At 52.1% G+C, this 22,472-nt stretch overlaps 1 protein-coding gene across 4 annotated transcripts in view; it reads left to right on the top strand.

Moving 5' to 3' along the window:
• Positions 1–22,472, top strand: part of atp2b1a (ATPase plasma membrane Ca2+ transporting 1a) — a 45,892-nt gene that overhangs the window by 7,778 nt on the left and 15,642 nt on the right. For all 4 annotated transcript variants that reach the window (XM_030341245.1, XM_030341241.1, XM_030341242.1 and 1 more), the window contains exons 2-16: positions 312–857; positions 6,870–7,067; positions 9,058–9,315; positions 9,597–9,722; positions 11,961–12,119; positions 12,575–12,613; positions 14,555–14,710; positions 15,301–15,515; positions 15,877–16,119; positions 17,038–17,279; positions 18,482–18,719; positions 19,280–19,459; positions 20,539–20,626; positions 20,734–20,840; positions 22,054–22,245. In XM_030341245.1, the coding sequence (XP_030197105.1) occupies positions 665–857; positions 6,870–7,067; positions 9,058–9,315; positions 9,597–9,722; positions 11,961–12,119; positions 12,575–12,613; positions 14,555–14,710; positions 15,301–15,515; positions 15,877–16,119; positions 17,038–17,279; positions 18,482–18,719; positions 19,280–19,459; positions 20,539–20,626; positions 20,734–20,840; positions 22,054–22,245 (2,634 nt within the window). In that variant the 5' untranslated portion in view covers positions 312–664. The remainder of the gene's footprint in view (positions 1–311; positions 858–6,869; positions 7,068–9,057; positions 9,316–9,596; positions 9,723–11,960; positions 12,120–12,574; positions 12,614–14,554; positions 14,711–15,300; positions 15,516–15,876; positions 16,120–17,037; positions 17,280–18,481; positions 18,720–19,279; positions 19,460–20,538; positions 20,627–20,733; positions 20,841–22,053; positions 22,246–22,472) is intronic.

Here is a 22,472-nt window from a genome sequence, read left to right as displayed (position 1 = left end):
CCGCTCAATGGAAAGTTTTTTTTTTTCACACTTTTCACTTTTCGAGTTACTGTCCTCTAGACTGTTGTGAAAGTTAAAAAAGGGTGTAAAGCTGCCAATATGATGCACTCTGCTTTTGAAATGGCATCTTAAGGCCTGGCCGTCGCCCACTGACTGTTAGAAAGCGGTGTGTATGCCGTTCCCTTGTGACCTTGAGGTCTTACTGACTGTTTTCTTTTAATATGTCCCAAGTGTTGTACTTGATGTCCAAGTATGTTTTTTTTAATGGCAACCCTTCCTCATCACTAACGCTGACCTTTCTCTCTCCCCAGTTTCCCTTTCAGATCCGGGTGTCTGGGGTTCTCTGGCTCTGTGGATGATCCTCAGTCAACATGAAAGACTAGGAGCTCAGCTCTCCGAGGGGAAATGGCTTTCTGTACTCCGTCCCAGTCTGGCGCCCTGGCCGGCTGCCCCAGCTGCCTCTGAGAGGAGCCCCGCTCCGCGGCCCATGGGAGCCACGCCTGCACTCGCTCGCTCCAGGATTTAAAGCAACCCTTTTTTAATATATCGCCGCTCCCCCTACCAGAGAGCCACCTGCCCCCCCCCCCCCCCCCCCCTCCCCGGGACACGACCCCCCCTTCCGGCACTGTTGAGCAGCGAGGCGGGGTGCTGTGCGGCGGACACGATGGCCAACAACTCGTACAGCGGCGTCAAGAACTCCGTCGTGGAGAACAACCATGGCGGGGACTTCGGGTGCTCGCTCAAAGACCTGCGCTCGCTCATGGAACTGCGTGGTGCAGAGGGGCTGGGCAAGATAGGGGAGAGCTACGGGGACGTTCACGGACTCTGCGCCCGCTTGAAAACGTCGCCCGTCGATGGTATGCCGTAGCCGGGTGCCCCACCCCATCTTCACCCGTTGATCTTGTTGTTTAACTTCCTGTACGGAGACGTTTGTGTGTCTGCAGCTGTCACGTCCGCGCGGTGTAGGAGAGGGGGTTAGACGTTGGCCCCCTGTCACCCACGTCACCTTGACATCACTTCCTTAAAACACGAATGGCGGACAGGTGGTCTGACAGCCGGCACTGCCCTGGAGCCTGTCCAAAGGCCTCGTGCCCTCGGTCTCTTGTTCTCCCTCTGCCCTTCCTGTCACCTGTGTGTGTGTGTGTGTGTGTGTGTGTGTGTGTGTGTGTGTGTGTGTGTGTGTGTGTGTGTGTGTGTGTGTGTGTGTGTGTGTGTGTGTGTGTGTGTGTGTGTGTGTGTGTGTGTGTGTGTTCCCAGCAGCTGTCTTGCCCTGGGCAGAGTACCAGTTGCGGCATGTCGCTGTCGTCCATGCGTGGGGCGTAGTACGTGCGTGTCACACACATGAACACCACCGGCCTCTGGCACAGGCGGCTGGGCTTACACAGAAATCGGTGCAAAATATCACACCTGCACAAGTGGATTAGGCTAATCAGTTCTGTTTAACAGAACTTAAAGATATAGGGAGGTAAATGGTCAAATTGCTGAGGCAGGTGTTTGATTACAGAGGCGGGGCATAATGATGGCCTTCGACCCTTAAAACCGCCTGGATTATAGACTTCCTGTCCGTCACTGTGACCCTAAGCCGTGCATATATGGAGGCACCTTTCCCAACTCAGCAGATGTAACCAGGCCAAGTCTGCTGGGGTGAGGGCAAAAGAACTGCACCGTCACCTTATGGGCCCCATCCACGCTGCGCCACATTCCAACGCATCTAACTCCATTTGTCTTTTTTCTTTTACCTTCTCGCTCACTCTTTCTCTCTCTCCGTCTCGATCACTCACAGCACACACATACATTCTGTCTCTATAGACTGCCGGCCTGCCTCATCACGGATGGGACCTTGATTGGACCCTGTTTTGGGGGGGGGATTTTCAGTTTTATCCAGGTTTAGAACGACACTGCGTATCTTCTGTGGAGGCAACTGTGCCACAGCAGGGACAACGCTGCCAAGCGGCTGCCCCTAGCCTTTAGTGAGCCGTCGCCTTCTAAAGAGAAGTCAGACTGGATCTAAACCGCCAGGTTCTGATCAGGAAGAGCGCCTTGCAGTATTCTTGCAAGGTGTTCTTGGGTGTAATGAGCACAATGGTTCCATTGTGTGAGGTGGTGTAACCACAGTGTTGTTGAGCATGCATTGTTTACTGAAGGGCACCATGCAGGTTGTCCTGGTTGTAATTTGCAAATGACTGGTTGGGCCAAGTTGACCATCTTGTCTTCTATCTGGTAACGTTCATACAATCTGGTTGTTTGCATAAATGTCCCCCGTCTGTATGGCGTCTCAAGTCCTAATTAAGACTACAGGAAGTACATTTTAGAAATCAGCAGCTTGTTGCAGTCTAAAATGTTCTACTATTGATACTTAAGGGACTACTTTGGCGCATTAATGGCAGGATATTTCCGTTGCCAATCTTCAAATCAATCTCGTAAAATTGCTTTTCATCCCTTTCTTCCCTTTTTTATTTTTCCAAATGAGATTGCAGAGCCAGCGTCTTGCAAATGCTTTTTTCTTCTACTCGAGAGTTTCCAGAGGTTCTGGAAGGCCTGCCTACTGACCCACACGCGTACTAACCAGCGCTGCTAACAGATTATCTGCAGGGAGGTCCGTTTATTCCGGGCACTCGTGGTTTTGAGTCTGGCCGTCGGCCATCGGACTGAGAAATTAAGCCGTCATTTAAGATTACAGGAGCTTGACAATTGAAAAGGGATTTCCAATTAGTGGGCCGGGCATTTCTCTAACCTCTTAAGTCTATCCTGTTGCTAATCCTTCAACCTTTCCAAGTGTGTGTGTGTGTGTGTGTGTGTGTGTGTGTGTGTGTGTGTGTGTGTGTGTGTGTGTGTGTGTGTGTGTGTGTGTGTGTGTGTGTGTGTGTGTGTGTGTGTGTGTGTGTGTGTGGGGGGGGGGGGGGGGGGGTTCTTCCTTCCTCCCTCCCGAAGTTTGACTTAACTTCACTGGCGCAGCTGTGCTTTTATGCTTCACAACTCTATTTTTATCCGTCTCGGCAGAGTCCAGGGCTCAGACTATAACGGCCCGCTGAAGTGCGGCTCAATGTCCTCTCTGCAGCGGGCACACAGCTCGCCGCGCGCATTCCCCACACTTTGTATCGGCGTGTAAATGAAGAAAGGGCCCCTCCGTGTCGATGGTATCGACCATCTCGCCCCGTTTTCTCCACTCTGACACTTATTGTCTGTTGATGGCTATTTCGGTGGAGTCAAATATTTGGGTCCCGTCTTATTGATCCAATCGATTGTGGGCAGAGACGATTCTGCTGTTTGCCTGCATTCACAACGTCGTCAGGCCCTTAGCATCCGTCACCACGGCGATCAGCCCGGCCGCGTTCAACAGGAAGGCGCAGAACGTTAAATGATCATTTTCTGCTGGTAACTCACAAGCCGAGTGCCGGCGTTGGCTCGGTGTCTATGAAGGACGAGGTGAGGAGGTTTGTTTGGCCTGTGAGCGGAGGCGGCAGATGGCCTTGCCTGTTGAGTCAGCACCGTCACTTGTTGTTGTTAATACCTGTTGTAATCTCGAGATGCCATACCGTGATTCGAGTGCGAGAGGCGTTCACTGACTTCCGTCATTGCACAACCGCATATCCTCACTTGGTTAATAATAATTTACCCTCATTTTGTGGAGCCTTATCAGAAGATTGATGGCCTAACACTTCAGAAACGGTCTGGGATGCTTGCGGTGCAACCTGCCTGTTGCTAGGTCGGCCTGCAACACAGAGCTCTGTTACGTGTGAGAGGCACTTTTAGTTAATATCCTATTTCAACACATGACATAACGGGTATTGACGTACCGCTTATCTCTTTCCAAAATGGAAAGAAGGGCCACGAGCGACGTAGATCAGCGCTGTCGTCGGGGCAGAGCCTCTTTATTTGTCTGCAAGCCCGCAATCTCATTGGGAGCGCACGGAAAGGTCAGCGGCCAGTACGGGTAAAGTGCAAAGTTTGACCTTTGAGCGCAGCGACATGGTGGAACATCTCCTCACCTGCCGGGTTCGAGGGTAGAGGCGGCGCTAGGTCGGAGGCCAACGCTATCTTCACCGGGAGACTCAACCATCAGGACACCGCAGAACTCTGCATTCACTTCCCCCCGTCCAGCTGGCTGCTAGAGCCAAGATGGCCGCGGATAAAGCCCATGGGCTCGCGCGGATGGAGAGGAACAAACCAACCTGTGGTTGGACCAGCGGATGTCTACGCTGCCGCTTTGGCCCATGTTGGGAAGGAAAGGATTGGGGATAGGATCTCGGCAGCCCCCCCCCCCCCCCCCCTCCTCCCGCCAGCGGGGGCTGAACTGACAGCGTTCTGAGGGGCCGTGTAGGGACAACTAGGTCCGTTTTAAAGCGTTAATGATTAGCCACTTAACTGGAGACGGACTCCCTGTGCTGAGATGATGTGCTCGGCCGTCTGTTTTCGGTCGCTGTGGAGGGAGGGGGTGGGAGGCCGGGTGTTAACCTTTAACGTCCTTTTTACATTATGATCGTCCATGCACTTATGTCCCGAGCATGAAGGCAGACGGGGAGGGGGGGGGACAATGCAGTGGAAAATGTAATGGGTTATTAGCTGTCAGCGTGTTCTCATTAGAGGCCTAGAGAATCAAAGCCGGCGCTGAGAGATGGCCACACAGCAGGCCGCCATGTTGGAGCCAGTGAGTCATCGATGGCTCCTAGAGCTCGTAGCGTCGACGGTGAGGTCTTTTTGTTACCGGCTGGCGCGTTATTACATTGTGATGAAGGAGTTGGCGTGTGCTAGGATTGACATGACCACAATGTCTCTCTTCCTGGATTTCTTTCCCTCTCTTTTAAGAGTGTGTCAGCCTAGACGCGCCTAGGCCCATACATGTTGAAGTGAATCGGGGTCCTTTGAGGCTGTTCCTTACCGAATTGCGATTTGATTCAGTATGTCTAATCACCGTACCATCATTGTTGTTTTTCTGTCTTTGTATTCGGGTGTAACTTCAAATAGCTGAGGCCGCATCTTCAAGTGGAGTAATGTCACGCAACACAGAATAATGTTAGGCCATTAGAAGTCTAGGCCGTTGAGTTGTTTCAAGTCTACCAAAGAAATATACCCAAACAGCAAATGTATTTTGGTGTTTGTCTCAACACGGAGAAGGCAAACCATGCTGGTTAATTCTGAAAGTTTATAATAAACTTTCAAATGTGTTTTCATAATGATTGTTAAAATGAAAGATTAGACATCTGTAGTCTTAATCTTTCCATGCCAGAAAACATTATTAAACCAACCAATTATGCTGTAAAAAGAAGTCACTAAGAGGGTTTTACGCAAAGAATACCGCGGGAATAATACATCCATCCAAAAATATGGACAATCAATTATTCCCCACACGAAAGGCTCTTCACAATATCACAAACCACATCAGTTTGCTGATTTAAATGGCTCATTAAGAACAACCCATTCATTCTCTGGCACTCGCTTTGGATTCCCTGTCTCGCTGTCTGTCTCGTGTGTGTGTGTGTGTGTGTGTGTGTGTGTGTGTGTGTGTGTGTGTGTGTGTGTGTGTGTGTGTGTGTGTGTGTGTGTGTGTGTGTGTGTGTGTGTGTGTGTGTGTGTGTGTGTGTGTGTGTGTGTGCACATATATATTTGTGTGTGTTGGTAGGCTCCTCTTGTGTCATCTTGACTCGCATTCACCTTGAACATCCAAACAGACCTTCCTCAAACCTTTCCTTCTCTCTTGGCACTCTCCACCGTCGGCTGAAGATTTAAGTTTATTTTTAGGAAGCTGAAAATGCTTCGACAAATACGGGAGGCTGCGAATGTTGGTGTGTGCGTCTCACCTCAAAGCCCTGCAATGCAGACTTTTTACCCACATCCAGAGGAATGAACAGTGTGTGTGTGTGGGCGTGCCTGTGCTCCCCTCACCTTTCCCCCTCTGCCTATTGAGACGACGAGCCCCGACCCCCTCCAGCACTCTGTTGCTCCCTCTCGTCATTAGTGGGTCCCCCGCAACACGCCGGGGGCCTGTCTTGTCCTCACCGCACACACACGCACACGCACACGCATGCACACACCCTCTCTCATTCTCGACGCATCTGCCTGTCAGCAGCAGTTTCACACAGTCACTCTCCCCTCTCTCTGCTCCATCTCTCCTTCTGCCTCTGCAACACACACACACACACACACACACACACACACACACACACACACACACACACACACACACACACACGGCCACACACACACACACACACGGCCACACACACGGCCACACACACACACGGCCACACACACACACACGGCCACACACGTGCCCAAGTCCAGTTCCGTCCAGTCTGCAGAGCCACCCCCGCACCATCGTCATGAATAGAGCTGAAAAGCTGTCGCGGATCATCAGATGTGCGGAGGTCCTTTAGGATACTCGACTCGGCCTTGAATGCAGCGGTACTTCAACGGCCAGCTGCGGAATGCTTATCTGTGCTCATGGATGAATGGATGAATACGCAGGGAGGTGTGTGTGCATGATGCTGAGATGATTTCAGCTCCTCCAATTGATTACTTAATACCCTTTACCGTTTATTAAATGGAAGGGGGTTTACAGCTGGTCCATGGCCTGCAGAACGTGTATGACGGTCGGGGTTCATGGTTTCAGATAAAAGGCATGGTCACAACACTGATGTAACTGCTCGCTGACCTTTTGAATTGGATAGATTGTTTTCTTGAGGGAACAAGAGACCCTTTTGCTTATTAAAATGGGATTCTCCAAAGGCCACTTTCAGTTTCGTTCGAGACTAGTTGTTTGTTAGGAGAGTATCTGAAATGGATTTGACTTGTGTGAGGTGATCCAGTTCATTGTTCATCTCACCCTCACCCCTTATTTTTCTCTCTCTCCCTGCTCTCTCTCTTTCTAGGTCTTAGCGGACAACCTGCAGACATCGAGAAACGGAAAACTGCGTTTGGGGAGAATCTAATACCTCCTAAAAAGCCAAAAACCTTCCTTCAGTTAGTATGGGAAGCATTACAAGACGTGACGCTCATCATTCTGGAGGTGGCGGCCATAGTTTCATTAGGCCTCTCTTTCTACCAACCCGAAGACGCTGATAGAACTAGTGAGTTACCCGTGGTTCCTCCTCTAACTACTGAGACGCTTCTGTTGATCTGCATTACCTAACATCTCAACTAGTGAGTAACCCGTGGTTCCTCCTCTAACTACTGAGATGCTTCTGTTGATCTGCATTACCTAACATCTCAACTAGTGAGTAACCCGTGGTTCCTCCTCTAACTACTGAGATGCTTCTGTTGATCTGCATTACCTAACATCTCAACTAGTGAGTAACCCGTGGTTTCCTCTAACTACTGAGATGCTTCTGTTGACCTGCATTACCTAACATCTCAACTAGCTCCCAGCTTGAAACGACCTGGACATATCTGTGGTCAATGCTGATCGATAGCGATGTCAATAATGTTCAACCAATGAAATCACATCCAATAACGGATATATTCTACAAATTAAAAGGGCGGGCCAGCCGGTGTACTGTCGCCTCTTCCAAAACCCCTCCCATCACTGGGGGGGCTCCACCTCACACACTAAGGTCATCCAGTAAGGTCAGGGCGGGCTCCACCTCACACACTAAGGTCATCCAGTAAGGTCATGGGGGGCTCCACCTCACACACTAAGGTCATCCAGTAAGGTCATGGGGGGCTCCACCTCACACACTAAGGTCATCCAGTAAGGTCATGGGGGGCTCCACCTCACACACTAAGGTCATCCAGTAAGGTCATGGGGGGCTCCACCTCACACACTAAGGTCATCCAGTAAGGTCAGGGCGGGCTCCACCTCACACACTAAGGTCATCCAGTAAGGTCATGGGGGGCTCCACCTCACACACTAAGGTCATCCAGTAAGGTCATGGGGGGCTCCACCTCACACACTAAGGTCAACCAGTAAGGTCATGGGGGGCTCCACCTCACACACTAAGGTCATCCAGTAAGGTCATGGGGGGGCTCCACCTCACACACTAAGGTCATCCAGTAAGGTCATGGGGGGCTCCACCTCACACACTAAGGTCATCCAGTAAGGTCATGGGGGGCTCCACCTCACACACTAAGGTCATCCAGTAAGGTCATGGGGGGCTCCACCTCACACACTAAGGTCATCCAGTAAGGTCATGGGGGGCTCCACCTCACACACTAAGGTCATCCATTAAGGTCATGGGGGGCTCCACCTCACACACTAAGGTCATCCCGTAAGCTCTGCAGCCCTTGTGTTTTTGAATGAGCCATTCTCCCAGTGAGCTAATGAGAATGGATGGGTTCCAGTTGAGGCCCTGTCAGACCTTCTCAGCGTGGGGGGGCTAGAAGCCATTTCTATTAACGTTTAGAGGCAGGTGGAGCAGGGGGGCGTTGTCAGCATAGTGGAGATGCCCCGTGCTTTTTAATGATCAAACCTGTCCCGTTCCAACAGGGGTTCTGTATGGAACTAAGCAGGGGATGAGGAAGAGGAGGAAGAGGAAGGGCCTCACAGTCAACTGCTATAAGAATCATAAAACATAACCCGTGTTCGATTTGGCTCCCTTGTGCCCAATATAGTGCACCACAGAACACGGGCGTCAGCGTTTTTGTAGTTTAATGTCCAAAATCTTGAGTGTACAGATCTTGTCCCCTATATAGTGCAGCACTTGATAAGTTAACTTTGGATGAACTGGATTTTGTTTTGTCCCAAAACGCAAATGTACCATGATGGGTACACAATGCACCGTAAAAGTGCACAACTGATGCACACTGATTTACACACCGTGTCCCATGATGCATAGCAGTTTTCATGGTCGTGAGATTCATCCACTAACAATGTTCCGGCGTGTCAGAGTGTGATGTCATATGAGCTGTCAGGGGGTGATGTCACATGTCGCATCACACCAATAGATGACATCATTAGTGTCCAAAATCGCCCTCAATTAGGGCGAGTTAGGAAATATTAATGCAGGAACACATGAAGCGACACCACGGCCCAGATGAGCGTCAGGTGGAGCTCCGTGCCGGCGGTCAGAAGGCTCCCTTCTGAACCCTCTGAACCCCCCCCCCCCCCCCCCGCGCTAACAGATTGTGGGCGGGCCGCCGGGGGCATGGAGGAGGAGGGCGAGGCGGAGGCGGGCTGGATCGAGGGCGCCGCCATCCTGCTGTCGGTCGTGTGCGTGGTGCTGGTGACGGCCTTCAACGACTGGAGCAAAGAGAAGCAGTTCCGGGGGCTGCAGAGCCGCATCGAGCAGGAGCAGAAGTTCACCGTGGTCCGGGGAGGACAGGTCATCCAGATCCCCGTGGCGGAGATCGTGGTCGGGGACGTCGCACAGGTCAAATACGGTATGTGGACGCCTTGTTGGCAAATGTGACAGACCTGTTTGTAGGCATTTTTGTTAAATGACTAGCAACCTTATTGGCGTCCTAGCAGAAGTTTAAAATACAGCCTAAAGTGAGGAAGGCAGTAAAGTGCGATAAAGAAGTCAGAAGTGCACCACAAACGTTTGATGACGATGTAAGGAATGCTGGAGAAGTAACTAAACAATTTGCTAAAAGGATGCAGAAGCCTTTGACTGTTCCCCGGAGTGTAACCTCCAGGCCGTGTGCTCCGCTGTGTGTCACAGGAGACCTGCTGCCTGCCGACGGCGTCCTCATCCAAGGGAACGACCTCAAGATTGATGAGAGTTCCCTCACAGGGGAGTCGGATCACGTCAAGAAAACACAGACAAAAGATCCCATGCTGTTGTCGGGTAAGGTCTACTAACACTGAAATACTCCGAGGGTCACCCAATTTGGTTGTCAAATAAAAATAGCGCACTATTATTGGTGTTTTTTGTCCCATTTGAGTGGGGCTGAACCAGATATGTTCATTGCTGCTTTGTGACAGATTATAAAATGGGCAATTTATGATCCACCTTTTTAATCAAATCAACAGATTCACTGAAATCTGTAATAACGAAAGGATCTATGACAACCTAATCCAGATCTAGGTTTTAATGTTCGCTAACTGATACCTCACATCGTGTGTCAGCCTCAAGTGATGCTGACATACATAAACACATACATGATGGTAACACACTAGAAGGGCTGGGCGATTAATCAAAATCTTATTACGATTTAAATTTTAACGTCATACGATCCCAAAACTTATATACCGGTAATCGATTTTTTTGATTTCTTTCTTTATTTTTATTTTTTCTTTACCTTTTTATAGGGTTAGTGCAGAACAGTGCAGAACAGATGGATACATATCTGTTCATTATTTTAGATTTGTACATTTTCTTTTTGACCAAAGTTCTGAGTAACAAAGTGTTTCTTGGTAGAGACATGCTGAATAAATACATCGTCTTTCAAACTCAAAAATAATCGTTTGAATAATCGTGACTTCAATATTGACAATAATAATCGTGATTATGATTTTTTTTTTTTCCATAATCGAGCAGCCCTAAACACTAGGCCAAGGCGCGTTTGGAGACATTAAACTCCGGTTAAGACTCTGTTTCGGTCAGCCTTTTGTGCACTTTCAATTATCCCTCTTCACAGGTCTCTGTTCACAGGGGGGAGGTCTTCTGCTGGTTTTGTTCCTAATCTGTTTCCACCAACAGCCGGCTGCTCCTTAGATTCAAATAGCTTTTTGTTTAGTTTTTCTTTCTTCTTTCTCCTCGTCTCTGATTGCCTGTTTTCCTCCGGGAGTACGCAGCGAATCTAGAGGAGCGTTCCTTGTTTTAGTTTCACTCATCTTTCTCTCGCCACGCAACCAAGAGGGACACGGTGCATGTGAATCATACCCCCCCCCACCTGTTCCACCTCCCCCTGGCTCTGACTCTCCTCCTACTCCACATACGGCCACTCTCGCTACCTCTTCCTTCTCTCAGTCTCACTCTATCTGTCTCGTTCACTCTTTCTCTCACTCTCTTTCTAACTTTACTGGTTCCTAAACATTTAGTATATTAATTTCTAACCCTAACCAGCTACCTTTTCTCTGAAACCTTATGTTGTCCTCTGCTATCTCTCGCTCGCTCTCTCTCTCCCAGTCCCTCTCTCACTCTCTCTCAATCTCTTACTTCCTTCTTTTCTATTCCTTACATTTATTGCTTTTGCTGATGCCTTCTCTTTTTCTAGTTGTCTTTCTCCGCTATCTTCCTCTCTCTTGCGTTCTCTCTCTTTGATTTCTAGATTCTATACATTTTTGTCTATATGTTCCCCCCATGTTTCTGTTTTAGTATAATTTCTGCTTTCTACGGCCAGATGGAGCACAAGTGGATACTTAACATTCAGATATTTAACTCCGGGGACAAGACAATCCTCCATTAATTCAGTCCCGCCATTAATCTGCCCTACAATGGCAGCCTGGGGGTTTTACGATGAAAGGCCGCTGATGAAAGATCCGGGGCGCGTTTGCTTCAAAAACAGGCGGCCTCCTCTCGTCGTTTTGATTCTCTGGGCGGGTCGATCCTTTGTGCTCCGCAGACCAAGAGCCACTATTTATTTTTCCACTCCTCGCATGCTGGCCTACTCCTCGGTTCAGCCCCTACACACACACACACACACACACACACACACACACACACACACACACACACACACACACACACACACACACACACACACACACACACACACACACACACACACACACACACACACACTACGGCACTAGGGAAACGCTTTGAACAGGTGGCAAATAAAACGAAACCAAACATTATTGTAAGTCGTTTTATTTTTTGGCGCGGGTCATCAGCTCATTCTCTCAAGTCACCGCAAGACAGCATGAAGGGAAACGGGCGCCATGGTGTAAAGGGCCAGAGAGAAACGCTGAGGGGAACAGCGTGACTCGTACGGTGTGCCGAAACACCCGCTAAACATGCTGATAGCATTTACTCAGAAGTCTGTGTGTTATTCCTTACTCCCTTATGTGCGTGCGTGTGTCTGTGTGTATGCTTGTGTGTGTTTTGTAATTTTTTGACCTCCTCCCCTCTCGTCCGCAGGCACCCACGTCATGGAGGGCTCGGGGAAAATGTTGGTCACGGCCGTGGGCGTGAACTCCCAGACCGGGATCATCTTCACCCTGCTGGGAGCCAACGAAGAAGAGGAGGACGATGAGGAGGAGAAGAAGAAGAAGGAGGAGAAGAAGAAACAGAGGAAAAGTATGTCGCGCACACACACACACCCAAGCAGTCACATACACACACAGTCTCACAGACTCAGTCCCACAAACACACGAGCAGTCACAAATACACACAGTCAGACACACACACGCAGACACACACACACAAAAGCAGTCGTATACAAAGAGCTGGGAGGGAGCGCACATCGCTCTCCCCCCCTCCCTCCCTAGCGTCGGGGTTCTCGGCCTAGCCTCTAGTTATTTCTGGACGTCAAAGGGAGCCCGGTCGAACGCTGATTTGTTTTGATGCCTTCTGCTCATACGGGACCAGGGACAGGCTGCAGCCTCGGCGGGGGGCCGGTGGGCCCGGCACGGGCCAACATGTCTGAGCTAATGGCTCCTCTGACAGCCAGGTGGGGGGCTGTGTCGTTACGTGTGTCTGTGTTTCCATAATGATCCGTGCTGACTCCATTCCCTCCTCTCTCCGCTCCACAGACAAGAAGCAGGAAGGTGCTGCCGAGAACCGCAAGAAAGGTGAGGTGGATGCTGACACGGACACACACTCGCACACTCACACACACACACTCACACGCACGCACACTCACACGGAAGCATGCCTAATTGCCTGACGGCTTAGAGCCTGCCTAGATCCTTTAAGCCTCACGTGTAAATAGTAAATAGTGTTTCCTTGGCACTCATTTCACCACCTTCTGCGTACAAACGTCCCCGCGGCCTCTGGGCGCGCCTACGGCCGACTGGCCCCTGTCGGCCCCTCTGCCCCCCAGGTGTGGCCCAATCCAGAGTGAGGACAAGATTACAGCCCCGTGTACCCCCCCCCCCCCCCCCCCCCCAAGGGTGTCATGAGGAACGGGGTGATACCTTAGAGTTAGGGTTCCATCGGGGTGGGTCGCTACACCCCCCCTGGACTGGGCCGCTGCACCCCCCCTGGCCTGGGCACCCCCCCCTCCCTCCTGTAGTCAGCTGTGGGGCCTCAGAACGCAGCCCTGACCCCCCCCCCCCCCCCCGGGTCACGGATGTGCTCCGCCGGCGGGCTGCGTGCGCTAATCCCCTAGACTGAGATTACATGGAGAGGACAGCAGCGCTAGTATTAAAGCCCCTCCCCCTTACACACACGCACGCACGCACGCGCACGCACGCACGCACGCGCGCGCACGCACACGCACACGCACACACCCTGTCACACACACGAGTGTGTTTAAGGTAAACTGAGCTTAATGGAGCGATGGCAGCCATGGCTGCTCTGTGGTGCAGCTCTCCCGTGGAGACCACGTGGAGCTCTGCCGTGGAGACCACGAGGAGCAGCTCTCCCGTGGAGACCACGTGGAGCTCTGCCGTGGAGACCACGAGGAGCAGCTCTCCCGTGGAGACCACGTGGAGCTCTGCCGTGGAGACCACGTGGAGCTCTGCCGGGCCTCAGGGCCCCGTGCGACATGATGTCGCACGGGGTGCGACATCATGTCCCACTAACAGCCCCCGCTGATTGGTTGGTGGGGTTTGGCGGAGGGACTCTCTCGCTCTCCCTCTCTCTGCTGAAGATGGATGCTAGATATAGAGCGTCATGGGTGTTCCTAACGACCGCCACAGACATACATTCCAAAGCCTTGGAATCTGAAGCATTTGTGATGTCCTCTCTCCGTTCTGGCACATAGTTATTACTATTCCTCTTTCTTCGGAGGATAAACGGTGTAGTTTCTGTGACGGCGTTCGTTGCTCAGTCGTAGCTGGTTCAGTGATTCACGGTGATGGGATGGCTCCGGGCTGCACACAGTGCAAACCTGTTGCCTCTTTGACAAAGGTGCCCGTTCTCCTTATTGTAATTGCTACTCTGCGCGTTGCCTTAGTATTTACCTAGGAAAGCAGTGTGGAAGAATTCCTCAAATACAGCGCTCTGTATTTGAATATCTGCGCTGTAACCTTTCCTTGTTTGCTCTGTGGCGCTCGCAGACAGCCCTCACAGAACCCGGTCTGGCTAGCTTCTCTTTTGTTGCTGTGATCTTTTTTTAAAGGGTCTAGCACAAACACGGCGATCCCGCGCTGCTTGTGTTTGTTATCTTTCTCTCTTCCAACGATTGGAATTGGAACCAAAAATGCCTCCCCTCTTCCAAGGAAGCAAACACTAGAAAAGGCCAATGTCCCTCCATCACACCCATATGCCCGTATTAGCACATCGGCTCATTGCTTGGCATTTTATGTCAATTAACTATTTTCATATTCTGTGTGTGTCTTTATTTGTGAGTTTTATATCTATAATATATATGTGGTTCAAATCCACTGCAGAGTTCCAAAAGTGTCGCCTCACACACAAGGACAGCTCAAAGAGACTGAAAAGAGGATTCACGTGCAAGGACGAAGTACAAACGTGATTGTGTACCGTGCATACAGAGTGTGAAGGTTAGGACTGAGGGTGTCTCTGGGCAGTGTTTGAGCAGCGCTCCTCTCCTTCGTTGGTTCTAGCCAAGGCCCAGGATGGTGCCGCCATGGAGATGCAGCCGCTGAACAGCGACGAAGGCGGCGACGCCGAGGAGAAGAAGAAGACCAGCCCTCCGAAGAAGGAGAAGTCGGTCCTGCAGGGCAAGCTGACCAAGCTTGCCGTCCAGATCGGCAAAGCAGGTCGGTACACTAACTAACCATATACTTATTATGTTGTATTATTCACTAAACAAGCAATAAATCATTCTGGAGTCTGACCAACACAACATTGGAAGCAGTGAAAATTAGTGCTGTCAAGCGATTAAAATATTTAATCGCGATTAATCACAGTAATGCCATAGTTCACTCACGATTAAACCTAGTAATCGTGATTAATCGCAAATCTTTTTTCTATGCTAAATATCAATTTATTTCTATGTCCCATTAATTGTTCTCATTTTAATGCTCTTATCAGCATGAAGAAGTGCATCGGCTTGCCTTGTGCAAATGTTTTTTTATTGATAACAACATTGGCATATACTGATCAAAGTGAAAATATAAACTGCTCTTTCCTTTAGGCCAGGCCTATGTGTTGAGATGAATTGATGCATGAATTGATATTAAAACATCTTTATTTATCTATTGAATTGTATATGAAAAATAATACGAATCTTTCTGATCTCCAGCAACAGTAAAAAAAAAAAAAAAAAAAGGATTAATGGTTCAGCCCTAGTCTGGATGGTTTGTTACGTCTCAGCTCAGTCCCCTCCTCACCCTCGCCCCGTCTCCAGGTCTGGTGATGTCGGCCATCACCGTCCTCATCCTGGTGGCCCTGTTCGCCGTCGACACCTTCTGGGTGCAGAACCTGCCCTGGGTCAAGGACTGCACGCCCATATACGTCCAGTTCTTCGTCAAGTTCTTCATCATCGGCGTGACGGTGCTGGTGGTGGCCGTGCCCGAGGGCCTGCCCCTGGCCGTCACCATCTCCCTGGCTTACTCCGTCAAGGTAAACACCGAGCGGATTACGCCTCAGCCGGCCAGAGCGAGCCCGCTAAACCCAGCGCGACTCCACGTAGGCTGATGCTGCGTTACCGTTTCCCCCCCCGCAGCTTCTAGTCTGGAGATTACTGTGAAGAGATGTATTTTTCTTTTTCGTTTTCTTTGCCATTATTTCTTTCCTGCTCATTTAAGACGACACTGCTACTTCTTCTTTTTTTTAAGTTAGCTTTTACTCGCACATTACAGTCTTTGTCCAAGATTGCTAATTTTGCCCCCTCATTCTAGTTTTTCCCGCTCATTCTGTCTTTCTCCCGCCGAACGGCCATTTTCCCTCGCTAACCCCGCCCGTCTCGGCCCCGCCTCCACAGAAAATGATGAAGGACAACAACCTGGTGCGGCACCTGGACGCCTGCGAGACCATGGGCAACGCCACGGCCATCTGCTCGGACAAGACGGGCACGCTCACCATGAACCGCATGACAGTGGTGCAGGCCTTCCTCGCCGACAAGCACTTCCGCAAGGTCCCCGAGCCGGACAAGCTGCCCCCCGCCACCCTGGACATCCTGGTGCTGGGAATCGGGGTCAACTGCGCCTACACCACCAACATCATGGTGAGAACCCCCCCCCCCCCACTGAGGTTAGTGGAGTAGGGTGTCTGGGGGCCTACACCACCAACATCATGGTGAGAACCCCCCCCCCCCCCCCCCCCACTGAGGTTAGTGGAGTAGGGAGTCTAGGGGCCTACACCACCAACATCATGGTGAGAACCCCCCCCCCCCTGAGGTTAGTGGAGTAGGGTGTTTGGGGGCCTACACCACCAACATCATGGTGAGAACCCCCCCCCCCACTGAGGTTAGTGGAGTAGGGTGTTTGGGGGCCTACACCACCAACATCATGGTGAGACCCCCCCCCCCACTGAGGTTAGTGGAGTAGGGTGTTTGGGGGCCTACACCACCAACATCATGGTGAGAACCCCCCCCCCCCCCCACTGAGGTTAGTGGTGTAGGGTGTTTGGGGGCCTACACCACCAACATCATGGTGAGTGCCCCCCCCCCCTCCCCCCCCACTGAGGTCAGTGGAGTAGGGTGCCTGGGGGCCGACACCACCAACATCATGGTGAGTACCCCCCCCCCCCCCCCACTGAGGTTAGTGGTGTAGGGTGTTTGGGGGCCTACACCACCAACATCATGGTGAGAACCCCCCCCCCCCCCCACTGAGGTTAGTGGAGTAGGGTGTCTGGGGGCCTACACCACCAACATCATGGTGAGAACCCCCCCCCCACTGAGGTTAGTGGTGTAGGCTGCCTGGGGGCCTACACCACCAACATCATGGTGGCCTTGCTACCTTTGTCAACACCCCTGATGTGATTCATGGTCCACCATTTTGAATTCTTCTTAATGCTGCGGTCAAAGAGCAGCGGTTCTCTTGGACTGTGAGTCATGAGGGCGAGGGCTGGGACCACCGGTCAGAGCGACGGACGTCCCGGTCTCACCCTGCGGTCTCCCCCCTCTCCCCCCTCTCCCCCCCAGTCCCCGGAGAAGGAGGGCGGGCTCCCGCGGCAGGTGGGCAACAAGACGGAGTGCGCCCTGCTGGGCTTGGCCTCCGACCTGAAGCGCGACTACCAGGCGGTGCGCAACGAGATCCCAGAGGAGAAGCTGTACAAGGTGTACACCTTCAACTCCGTCCGCAAGTCCATGAGCACCGTGCTGAAGAACGCCGACGGCAGCTACCGCATGTTCAGCAAGGGGGCGTCGGAGATCCTCCTCAAAAAGTAAGACGTGTGTGTGTGTGTGTGTGTGTGTGTGTGTGTGTGTGTGTGTGTGTGTGTGTGTGTGTGTGTGTGTGTGTGTGTGTGTGTGTGTGTGTGTGTGTGTGTGTGTGTGTGTGTGTGTGTGTGTTTTCACGGTCAATTTGACACATTTGAAGCTTTGATTAATCAGTGGATGTTTGCAATGACAAGCCTGAAGTAGACCCTGTGCACACATGTACACACATTCACAATCACAGCACACCAAGTCACCCGTGGGTGCAAATGGGCGCTAAATCATTTTTAGTTTCCGCTCGAAAAAATAACCGATGTAATAAAGTTTCAACTAATGATCGCATCGTTTGGATTCTTGAGATTATTTGTTAACATACGCTGACGTCCTTTTCGTGGGCTATTGACGTTGGATATACAGCTTGAAATCAGGATTTTAACACATTACAGCAGCAACACATTTTCTGAGTCATCAATTATTCTCAGGCGTAATGACTCGTTATCTCTAAGTGCCACACAATGAAGGCTGTATTTCTATATCAACGTGCAGCGTTTCAAAACCTTCTGAAGACGCGTGACTTGTCGGCGTTCTGCTTCACACCCCTCAACACCAACACGCTTTGCTCAAAGTTGTGAATTTTCGCAGCGGGGGAATGTAGATTTCTCGCATTCCCCGCGCTCCTGTAATTGTCAGCGTTTTGGCTGGCGTTCGGGGCTTAATGATGTGTGTCACGGCTTATGTGGCTAAGTAGTTCAAGTGCAACCCACCCAAGCCCCTTACTTTGGGTCTTAAAAAAGCAAGCCTGTAACCGTTCCCTGTAAGCCTCTTAGCCTGGCCCACACAGGGCCCCCACAGCCTGGCCCGGGCCCCCACAGCCTGGCCCGGGGCCCCCACAGCCTGGCCCGGGGCCCCCACAGCCTGGCCCGGGGCCCCCACAGCCTGGCCCGGGGCCCCCACAGCCTGCCCCGGCCCCCAAAGCCCGGCCAGCCCCCATAGCCCGGCCGGCCAGGCTGTGGGGGCAACAGTACGGAGCTTTCCATACTGTTGTTGGGGAATAGCCAGCTTGGCGGTTCCCCTTAAGAAGTTGTTCTATTCAGTTCCTTCATGTCTTTGTACCGGGAGCTCCTCTTCGACAGCACCTTATTTGTCACCGTTTCCGGACGATAAGGTGTTTCTGCCCTGACCCCTCCTCTCCCCCCCCCCCCCCCCCCAGGTGCTGTAAGATCCTGACGGCCAGCGGCGAGCCCAAGGTGTTCCGGCCGCGGGACCGAGACGACATGGTGCAGAAGGTGATCGAGCCCATGGCGTCGGAGGGCCTGCGCACCATCTGCATGGCCTACCGCGACTTCCCCGCCTCGGAGGGCGAGCCCGACTGGGACAACGAGACCGACATCCTGTCCCGGCTCACCTGCATCTGCGTGGTGGGCATCGAGGACCCCGTCAGACCGGAGGTGAGCTTTACCCCCCCCCCCCCCCGTCAGACCGGAGGGGAGCTTTACCCCCCCCCCCCCCCCCCGTCAGACCGGAGGTGTGCTTTACCCCCCCGTCAGACCGGAGGTGTGCTTTACCCCCCCCCCCCCCCCGTCAGACCGGAGGTGTGCTTTACCCCCCCCCCCCCCCCCCGTCAGACCGGAGGGGAGCTTTACCCCCCCCCCCCCCCCTTAACTATTTATCTGCTTATTAAGGAGAAGGTAGGGGTTCATAGGTCTTTCCAGTCCCGGGAGTCACAGCCCTCCGTGGGGTCACCCAAACGGGTCAAGACAGAATCCTGCATAAAGTTATTTTTCAAATAAACAAATCCTTCTTAAATGCATGTTCTTTTGGGCTTATGTTGTGAGGGTTGGTTTCAGGATTTGGTTTAAGGACTTCATAGTTTTAGGTCTAGGGTTTGGGTTTCTTTTAGGGTTTGTTTTAAGAGTTTAGTTTCAGAGTTTAGTTGTGGGCTTTCTTCCACTGACCGAATGTTCAGCCTTTACTAACTGATCTCCTAACCCCCCCCCCCCCCCCCCAGGTACCGGACGCCATCAGGAAGTGCCAGCGCGCTGGAATCACGGTGCGCATGGTTACCGGCGACAACATCAACACGGCACGCGCCATCGCCTCCAAGTGCGGCATCCTGAACCCCGGAGACGACTTCATCTGCGTGGAGGGCAAGGAGTTCAACCGCAGGATCCGCAACGAGAAGGGAGAGGTGAGGAGAGGGGAGAGGGGAGAGGAGGAGACAGGAGAGAGGAGAGGAGAGAGGAGGAGACAGGAGGAGACAGGAGAGAGGAGAGAGGAGAGGAGAGAGGAGGAGACAGGAGAGAGGAGGAGACAGGAGGAGACAGGAGAGAGGAGGAGACAGGAGAGAGGAGAGAGGAGGAGAGGAGAGGGGAGAGACGAGGAGAGGAGAGGGGAGAGAGGAGGAGAGGAGAGGGGAGAGAGGAGGAGAGGAGAGAGGAGAGAGGAGGAGAGGAGAGGGGAGAGAGGAGGAGAGAGGAGAGAGGAGGATAGGAGGGGGGAAGGGAGGAGAGGAGAGGAGAGGGGAGGAGAGGAGGGGGGAGGGGAGAGAGAGGAGGAGAAGAGACAGGGGAGAGGATAGGAGAGACGGGATGGGAGGATAGGAGGGGGGGAGAGAGAGGAGAGAGGAGACGGGCCTCTCACTACACAGAGAGGCAGAGGGGCGAGGAGGCCTTGTCCTGACTCCCTGGACATTTTAGATTCAGCCTTGTTTGAATAATTGAAGTTTACAGGACCTAGACATTCCAATGCTAACTATGCTACCCAGTGATTTTTTTATTTTTATATTACCCTAATCCAAAAGTCGTTGGGGCTAGGGTAGAAACTTTTCAGAGTAAGCTAAATTTTTAAATCATTCAAACTGAGAAAAATCCCAACCCTCCCCTCAGACCATCCTCCACTAACCACTCCCCCAAAACATGTGACTAGCTCTCTAGCTTAACAATAGGTCAGGCTTGTGGAAGACTCCTGTAACGGACAATGAGTGCAAGGGACGGGTTCGCGCTGGCAGCCAGATAAGTAGGTTGACTGACAGGTAAGCCGTCCAATCAGGTCATTCGGGCTGAATAACATGATTGGACAGGCTTATGGTAGGCCTGCCGCAGATACTAGATTTAGTTATGTTTTCGTTGGAGCATATTATGTATTGTTTGCTGTAGTGATGTAAATAAATATATAAAAGATTTCAACAATTATGCAACTATGCTTCCAAACTAGATTGCCTGCTCAGGCTTTAACTTAATGCTCATCATTTATTGTTTTTTTTTCCAGGTTGATCAAGAACGCCTCGACAAGCTATGGCCCAAACTGCGAGTGCTGGCCCGCTCCTCCCCAACAGACAAACACACACTGGTCAAAGGTAGGAGCTCGCAGAGTCCCTCCTTCGTTCTGCTTCCACAGTCACGGACCACTCCAGGCTTGTAACAATACTGCATCAACCGGACGGCCTTCTCCTTCCTCCTCCAGGTATCATCGACAGCACCGTCCTGGAGCAGAGGCAGGTGGTCGCGGTGACAGGAGACGGAACCAACGACGGGCCCGCTCTGAAGAAGGCCGACGTGGGCTTTGCCATGGTACCTCCTCCTCCTACTTCTCCTCCTGCTCCTCCTCCTCCTCCTTCTGCTCCTCCTTCTCCTCCTCCCCCTCCTTCTTCTGCTCCTCCTCCCTCTCCTCCTCCTCCTCCTCCTCCTCCTCCTCCTCCTCCTCTTCATCTTGAACCCTTCTGAGCATTACCCACACATACACACACAAAGCGAGAGTAGCTCTATCAACCAGATCAAGGCCGGGGCTACTTATACTATCCTCTACTTCTATTTATGCCTTTAGCAGACGCTTGGATCCAAACCAACATTGTTAATAACATCGTTAATTCAAAAAGACATTGTACACAAACACAAACAGTAATTGACTCATGCAAAACAGAAAAGCACATGAGTACAAAGTACACGATGGGCACGTATGGCCACTCAGCAGAACGCCATAGGACAGCGTACAAAAGAACGGCCAGCGCAGAGCTGTCACTAAGGAGGGGCGGGCTAACCCGGGGATTCACCGGACGCTTTACGGCCGCGTTACGGCTGCGGCACGGAACGGCTGCGACTTTGCCCTGCTTGCATTTCCACCGGGCGCGTTACGGCAGCGCAACGTGCGTTGCGAGCCAGCCGTATTCACGCGAGATCACAAGATCTCGCGATAATCCTAAACCTAATGTACTCACCTTCCACTCCCAAATTGACTGCAATTAAATGCCAGGCTTTGTCCTTCCGGCCATTAGCCTTATAAAAAGGATGATTTGGTACATGAATGACGTTGTGATGGGCTACATGAGCTGAGTATTGTGTTTTACTTTGAAAATTGACCGGATGCTCTATGGCTTTTACTTTTTCACTTCCTGCCCGGCTCGATCTGCTCTGTTGAAATTGACGCGGTTCAGCAACGGCTTGCGGCAAAAATAGAAATGCTACGGAATGATAGCGCTGCGGCACGGCGAGCCGCTCCTGGGACGCTGCTGAGACGTTCCGCAGCCGCGCCCCGTGGAAATGGTCTCATTGATTAGAGTGGAACCTATCTGCTGTGGTGACCGCGGCCAAGACGTGCCGCGGCCGTAACGCGGCCGTAATGCGGCCGTAACGCGGCCGGTTGAATCAGGCCTTAAGAAGGCTCCCATCCATGCTGTTAGGGGACGGCATGGGGCCGATCCTGCCCCACTGCTAGAGAGACTGTTGGCACACCTCACACCGACATGGGTATCACGAAGGTGTTAACGACCATCCCCCTCCTCCCCAGGGCATCGCTGGCACCGACGTGGCCAAGGAGGCGTCGGACATCATCCTGACGGACGACAACTTCTCCAGCATCGTGAAGGCGGTGATGTGGGGCCGGAACGTCTACGACAGCATCTCCAAGTTCCTGCAGTTCCAGCTCACCGTCAACGTGGTGGCCGTCATCGTGGCCTTCAGCGGCGCCTGCATCACCCAGGTACGCCTCGACGTCCCCCTCTCCCTCCCCCTTCCCCTCCCCCTCCCCCTCCCCCTCCCCCTCCCCCTCCCCGTCTCCTGTTGTAGTGGCATAAGCGTTTCCTAGGCTGGCTAGGTTGTCTAGCCAGTGTCAGTCTTCAGTTATGACCCGCTCACTGGCGGACAGATAAGACCAGCTCCAGCCCAGTACCGGTCTGTGCCTGGCTCTCCCAGTCTCCCAGTGCAGCT

The sequence above is a fragment of the Gadus morhua genome, chromosome 19 (genome assembly GCF_902167405.1).
Source record: "Gadus morhua chromosome 19, gadMor3.0, whole genome shotgun sequence".
Taxonomy (NCBI): Eukaryota; Metazoa; Chordata; class Actinopteri; order Gadiformes; family Gadidae; genus Gadus; species Gadus morhua.
The sequence above is the reverse complement of the archived record's forward strand: the minus strand, read 5'-3'. Positions and strand labels throughout refer to the sequence as shown.